The sequence below is a fragment of the Myotis brandtii genome, unplaced genomic scaffold, assembly GCF_000412655.1.
Source record: "Myotis brandtii unplaced genomic scaffold, ASM41265v1 scaffold291, whole genome shotgun sequence".
Classification (NCBI taxonomy): Eukaryota; Metazoa; Chordata; class Mammalia; order Chiroptera; family Vespertilionidae; genus Myotis; species Myotis brandtii.
The window spans coordinates 307,629-315,185 of record NW_005361118.1 but is presented as its reverse complement, the minus strand read 5'-3'; the positions used below and the strand labels follow the sequence as shown (position 1 = coordinate 315,185).

General features: G+C 41.7%; 1 protein-coding gene across 7 annotated transcripts in view; it reads left to right on the top strand.

The window, feature by feature from the left end:
- XRN1 (5'-3' exoribonuclease 1) overlaps positions 1-6,523 on the top strand; it is a 203,104-nt gene extending 196,581 nt beyond the window's left edge. For all 7 annotated transcript variants that reach the window (XM_014542160.1, XM_014542162.1, XM_014542161.1 and 4 more), the window contains 2 exons: positions 5,141-5,301; positions 6,166-6,523. In XM_014542160.1, the coding sequence (XP_014397646.1) occupies positions 5,141-5,301; positions 6,166-6,468 (464 nt within the window). In that variant the 3' untranslated portion in view covers positions 6,469-6,523. The remainder of the gene's footprint in view (positions 1-5,140; positions 5,302-6,165) is intronic.
- The last annotated feature ends 1,034 nt before the right edge of the window (positions 6,524-7,557 follow it).

The window sequence follows — 7,557 nt, the reverse complement described above, 5'->3', positions numbered from 1 at the left end:
AGGCCTCTATCCTATATAGTAAAAGGGTAATATGCAAACTGACCCTAACAGCAGAAAGACTGGGAATGACTGGTCACTATGACACACACTGACCACCAGGGGGCAGACGCTCAATGCAGGAGCTGCCCTCTGGTGGTCAGGGTGCTCCCACATGGGGAGCTCTGCTCAGCCACAAGCCAGGCTGATGGCTGCCAGTACAGCGGTGGCTGCCAGCAGCACTAAGGATGTTTGACTGCAGCTTAGGTCTGCTCCCTACTGGCAAGTGGGCATCCCCTAAGGGCTGCCGGGCTGCCAGAGGGATGTCTGATTGCCATCTTAGGCCCAATCCCCTGGGGAGCAGGCCTAAGCCAGCAAGTGGTCACCCCCAAGGGGTCCCAGACTGCGAGAGGGCACAGGCAGGGCTGAGGGACCCCCTACCCCCGAGTGCACAAATTTTTGTGCACTGGGCCTCTAGTTTTAAATAAAAATCCTAATATATAAAGAGCCAGGGTCCATCACGACCCTGGCTCTTAATGATCAGATGGACGACCGAACAGCAGGCTAGGGTCCCGGTCGGCACGGTGGGAATCAGTCCTGGGTCCTGCCCATGCCGGGCAGGAGTCAGTTCTGGGTCCCAGCCACGCCAGGCGGGAATCAGTCCTGGGTCCCAGCTGCCTGCAGCATGGTGGCAGGATGGAGCTGTGGGAATGGAGCCATGCTGCCATCAGACTGGCCTCTTGGTCCCTTCCCCCACCCGCAGGCTCTGGGGAACCAGAGACATGCTGCAATCAGACTGGCCTCTTGGTCCCTCCCCCCCAGCCCACAGGCCCGGGGAACCAGAGCCATGCTGCGATGGGACTGGACCCTACCCAAGGGGTCCTGGATTGTGAGAGCGTGCAGTCTGGGCTGAGAGATCCCCCCTCCAAGTGCATGAATTTTCATGCACCAGGCCTCTAGTTTTATATAACTGTCTAGGGAATAGAAGAAGGAATTGTGAAAAGTTAGCCTGAAACCAGAGCCTACAGATTGATTTGGAACTGTCATTTCCCTCCTACAGCCTCTAGTGTGGCTAGAATAGGACAGCATTTTGTTTTGGGTAGCTCCATATTCCCCAGAAGCTGCGAACATGAATTTTGGTTTAAGGTAGACATTAAAAACCTTTGGGAGAAAACAAAGATGAAGGGAGTAAAAATAGGTCAGGCTTTGAAGCTGTGGATGTGAAAGACACTGTCCTTCATGATGAGGGAAATGGAAAGTAGAGGAATTTTTAAGCTCACTGTGTGTTTCTTAATATTCTCTCATAATTCTCTTCCTCCTCCAAATGTGATGCCTGAGTTATCGAGCAGGTAGCTTCAAGTAGCCAGTGGTGACTTCCTAGTGTGCTAGGGCCTGGAAAGATCCCTGGGGACTCAGGACTCTTTTTGTCCAGGCTCTTTCATTAATGACTTTGAAAAAATGATGGAACTTCTTTGGGACTCCATTTTCTTATTTATACTAGATGCACCTAGGATCTCTTTGAGACTAACATTTTACAATTTTATGATTCTAAATCTTAAGTTCATTAGCATTTCTTTTGTCACCCTTTTTTCCCTAATGACAGTTGGCTTCTTCATATCCTAATCATTACCATTTTAAGACCAATAACTTATTTGTTTTACATTTAGAAAATTACTTTTCTGAGTCTACTATATGCCAAGTATTATTCCAGGAGTTCTACATATCTAATCCTCACTAAAACATTAGAAATGTGAATAATGCTGATTAAACAAGTTATCTTTTTTTGCCTAAACTCCTTTGAACTAAAAAATAAATTATTTTAAAAGTATTAGGACAAAGAGATGAGAGAAAAAAATATTAGCAAATTAGAGATTTGAAAAGAGTTTGTAATGAGAAAAGCATTTAAAGGAGTAGTAACCAGCATAGTATAGCATATAGTAGAGTTAGGCTACAAACTAAAGTGTCTATAGAAGAGGATACAAATGAGCTGATAAGCAGATTGTCTTTTAGAATTCCCAAGAGATTCAGACCTTGGAAGTGTCAGACTCTGCCACAGCGTCAGATGAGGTCTGGGCTAAGAAGAGTGGTATGGGTTTAGAGTCTGTATGGAGTGATGGGACCCTCTCTAAGCCCCTTCTCCACACAGCCAGGCAGTGCCTCTTTAGACAAAAGACTGGAGGTATGTTCTCTGGAGGGCTCCCTAGATATGTGGGAACACCAGGTCAGAGTGGAGAATGAAAACTGAGATTAAAGTAAATTTCATTTCCCATCCTATTTTCCCTCTGTAGCCAACCATAGCCCAGATAGGAAGTTAGTTGGAGGATGGTTCTTTTGAGAAATTCAATGAACTCCAAAGAAAAGACCTACTGACATTTGGAGGTTGTCCCAACAACCAAAAGGCTGGCTTACCACCCAGGCATCCTCGAGAGAAGCCCTTTGAGTCCTGTAGCCCTCCCACACAGATGCTGCTTCTAATCGTTGCTGGGTCTTGTGCTTTCCTATGAATAAACTGGGAGATCCTGAACATTTTAGGAAAAGAGAATCTCTAAAATTAAAAGAGAATCCAAAACAAAGAGAAAGGAAAATGACCTGGAAACAGAGATAATGTAGGAAATAACAATATTGCAACCAAAAAAATAAGAAAGTATGAAAAAAAGAATAATTGGAGAACAAGAATCAAATATTGAGTTGATTTTTCAGTAGATAAAGCCCCAGCAAAGCCATGGAAATCTCAGGAAGAAGAACAGGACAAAAGGTGGAAAATAAGAAAGAAGGGACAGTGCATGGATCCAACACCCATCTAATTAGAGTTCCAGAAAAAGAGGCCAGAGATGGAAAGGAGGAAAAGTATCAAAGAAATAGATAAGAAAGCTTTTTGGACTGAAGGACATGCATCTCTAAACTGAAAGAGCCACCAAACACTCAGCACAGTGAATGAAAAGAGATACAGATTGCCTTGAAATTCAAAATACAAGTAATAGATAGTGTGAAGAGGTCAGAGAGGAGGGGGAAATACATTTAAAAGATCAAGAATTAGGCCCTGGTCTTGGTTGGTGTGGCTCAATGCTTCGGTTAGAGCATTGGCCCACTCACCGAAGAGTCACAGGTTCAATTCCCAGTCAAGGGCACATATCTGGGTTGCAGGTTCATTCCCCAGCTGCAGTTGGGGTGCATGCAGGAGGCAACCAAGCAATGTGTCTCACATTAATATCTCTCTCTCCCTCTCCCTCCCCCTTTCTCTCTTTCCTCCTCCCTCATTTTCACTCTCTATAAAAATCAATGGAAAAAATATCCTCAGTTGAGGATTAACAACAACAATCAGGCCCTAGCCAGTCTTGCTCAGTGGTTAGAGTGTTTGCCAGTGCACTGCATGGTCACAGATTCGATTCCTGGTCAACGGCATGTACCTGGGTTGCAGGTTCGATCCTCAAGAGTGCAACCAATCAATGCATCTCTCTCATATCAATGTTTCTTTCTCCTTTCATCCTTCCCTCCCTCCCTCTCTTCCATCTACTCTCTCTAAAAATCAATGGAAAAAATATCCTTGGGTAAGGATTAACAAAAAAATTTTTTTTAAATATATCTTATTGATTTTTTATAGAGAGGAAGGGAGAGGGATAGAGAGTTAGAAACATCAATGAGAGAGAAACATCAATCAGCTGCTTCCTGCACACCCCCTACTGGGGATGTGCCCGCAACCGAGGTACATGCCCTTGACCGGAATCGAACCTGGGACCCTTCAGTCTGCAGGCCAACGCTCTATCCACTGAGCCAAACCAGTTAGGGCAACAAAAATTTTTTTTTTTTAAAGAAAGATCAAGAATCAGAATGGTATTTTACTGTTTAGCAAAGGGTCAAAGCTAGAAAGCAGTTGAGCATTGAATCCTAAGGCAGAATTAGTTTCATCTGATTTTTCTGTATAGCCAAACTGAATCATCTTAACATCACAACTGCTACCAAAGTTGCTTATAGATATTATCAGGACCTAATTTTCTCAATGTTTTTAGTTTTTGTCATCAGAATTTGTGCATGTATAATTCATAACACTGTATTATGATTCTCCTAATACAAAAATTTCTTAAGGGGCTTAATTTTAATTAAGTTATACTATGTTACAGTTCTAACTGCCTTTATCTCTCTGAAAAGGAAGTTTGAACCAGTATATATCTTCTTCATTGGCAATGTGCTGTGTAATACAGTGGTGCCCACATGCTGCACTGATACTACCTACATACTAGTAAGAATCACTTGTGGAGCTTGTTAACAGTACAGATTCCTGGACCTCTCAGACTCTGGTTTATTAAGTGTGAAACTTTGCCCAGGAATCCGTACTTAACAAGCTCCTGAGGTGATTCAGTATACAACCTTAAATCAGGTTTGGAAACTCCTGGTTCAATGTACTTTTAATAAGAAACAAAATATAAATTCTTTTTAATTTTTTTTTAAAGAGAGAAGGGAAAGGAGGGGGGGGGAGAGAGAGAGAGAAAGAGAAACATAGATGTGAAAGTGGAACATCAGTTGGCTGCCTCCTGCAACCCCCCTAATGGGGATTGAGCAAGCAACCCGGGCATGGGCCCTGACCTGGAATTATACCAGGAACCTTTCAGTGCACAGAACAATGCTCAACCAACTAAGCCACACCAGCCAGGGAAGATGTACATTTTTAAAAATTCTTGAATTAAAAATATTAGAATAGGGAAAAGAAAGATTCTACATGTCATGAAAATGATCACATTTGAACACTTGGGCTTTGGGGGGTTTTTTGTAGGCTGGGAACACTATGGAAGCCACTTAGCCTTGGGGGCAGGTGAGATCCTTAAGATTTCTCTCTTTGTGCCCTGGCTTTTGTCCCCCAGGGGACAGTTTCGATAACCCTTTTATTATTTTTAAAATAGTGCTACAAATATTCCTAAAGCTCACATCAGTATATGTTGTTCTTGGCCATTGTAGGCTAGACAGCATAATGATAAGCTAACTTATGTAAATTGTTCATAGTCCTAAAAGGGGCTTCTGAGGTTGATTATTGTAAGCAAGATTAAAGTTAAGTGTATGCCTCTTTGCCAAAGTGAAAAAAGCCAAGAAGCATAGCACAAGGAAGTCTTACATTTCAGGGCTTTGTTAAGACCATTTTACTAAAATATAAATTTTCTGTGATTTTTAACAGCTAATATAATGCCTTCATCATCTCATCTCTTTGGCTCAGTGCCATGGGGAGCACCAGTGCCAGTTTCTGGAAAGCCCTTTCATCATACTTCATATTCCGGGGCCATGCCCATGGCTGGGGGAATGGCAGGTGGTGTGCACAATCAATTCATACCTCTACAGGTGAGACCTGAAAATAGAATTGTTATGTTTTAAGAGAATTTCTCAATGCTCAAAGATGACTGATAATAGAATAGTGTATTATTCAATAATTGCCTATCACTGCCAACTAGAAGCCCAGTACTGGTCTGGGTGCTGAGATAGTGACCAGTGGTACCAGTCTGACCTGGTCCCTGCTGTCTGAGTTTATCCTATCTAATAAAAGAGTAATATGCAAATTAACCATCACTCCATCACACAGATGGCGGCGCCCAGTCCCCTCAGCCCCGCCACTGAAGTGTCCAGGCTTGTCACCACTCCGGCGGGCCGATCTAGCCTCGCTGCTCTGCCACCGCCGCCGCTGCAGTGTCCGGGCCTGTCAGCCCCTCCATGAGGCTGAATGCTGCGTCCAGGGGGCACATGCAAGTGGGTGGGGACTTGACTCTGGGTCTTCTGGCGCAGGGGGACTTGATGCTATGTCCCCGTTTGTGCTGGCCAGCAGGTGGACATCCCCCAAGGGGTCCCAGACTGCGAGAGGGCGCAGGCCGGGCTGAGGGACTCCCCGAGTGCACAAATTTTTGTGTACTGGGCCACTAGTATTCTAATAAATAATAATAATTGCAGCAAGTAATGATATCCTTTTCTAGTACAAAGTGATTTAAATTCAGGAATATAAAATTTCTTTATATTTAAGGTACAAAGAATTTTTAGATATTTTATTCATAACTATAAATTCCTTTAATTTCTAAAGTCTCATTTGGAAATTTATAATTGGAAGTCACAAGTCAGCAGTGATCAACAAATATTACCAGCATGGTTTATGGTATTTTCTGACACTAGTTTTTTTTAGCCTACATTGTTAATCGATGATGTCTTTATTCCTTAAAGGTTACTAAAAAAAGGGTTGCAAACAAAAAGAACGTTGAGAATAAGGAGACCCAGAGTTTTCAAGCCACCCCACTTCAGACTAGCCAGCCAGGGTCTTCCGATGTCCCCAAAGTGATTCCACAGGAGAGTTCATCAGCTCCCTTCAAGTCCTCTCAGATTACTCAGCCTGCATCTTCCTTTCAAGTTGAAGCTGCCTCTCAAGGCCATAGTATATCTCACCATAAGTCAGCACCCAGCTCTTCTTCAAGAAAAAAATCAAGAAAACTGGCTGTCAATTTTGGCATTTCTAAACCTTCTGAATAAATGTGGTACTTGAAGTTAAATTAATTTCTTTTCACCCAATCCATATCTGTGTGTCATAAAAAAATTAGAATGTGCTATTTTAAGATAATATGTTTCAATTGAAAAATTTTAACTTAAGTTGTGGGGCACTTTTCATGCTGTTTAAAAGACTATATATCAAATTGTGCATCTTAAATATGTGCAGTTTGCTTTACGTTAATTATACCTCAATAAAGCTATTTTTTAAAAGACTAAAAGCTTGTATGAAAATAATACTAGCAGACTAAGCATTAAAATGGACCACTCTGACTACTGGCCTTGTCCTGAACTATGAATTAGACATCATATTGCAATAATAATAAACATTTTTACATGTCATTGAGGGATAATTAAACGGAGCATGAAAATTGGGCCCCAAGTATAATTTCCTGAATATGAATTTCATTTTTCTTTTTAATGATGTAACAGAATTGTCAGGGGACTGACTCTTGTGTACATGTATTTTAACGTATCTTCTATTGTCTCTGTGAGTCTCTTAGACCTGCTGTGAACTGATCACACTGTGTGGTGCTGCCAGTTTTGCTTTATTACAAATTTTGTACCAAAGCAACTTTAGAATACTGATCAGAATATTTCACTTAATTACTTACAATTATAAATAGCAATCTAGATTTAAGCAACTAATTACATATTTGTAGATATTCAAGAACCAGCATTTGTAATTTCAAATAAAATTAAGTTTAAAAATTTACAGGGTACAATGATTATAAATTAATCTTCCAGTAGAATAAAGTAGAAGCTATTAATCATGTTAATTAAGGATATTGCATTATTATTTTGTAGAGCTCACTTGCACAGCTGTAAGAGCTCCATGTTGGTCCCCGTTTAGTGCTCCCTGGCTGAGGAAATTGTAGTTCTAATATCCAAGCACATGTGTTACAAGCACAATACCATTTTGGTGTGCATTGTTTCCATTGTCTCCCTGCTCCTAGCTCTATGCTGCACTGGCCAGCACCAGCACTTGGTCTTTGCATGTCTTGTGGGGGGTATTGTTCAAGCTGTGGCTCTAGGATTCTTTTAGAGTTTTTAAAATTTATCAGTGGTTCAGGG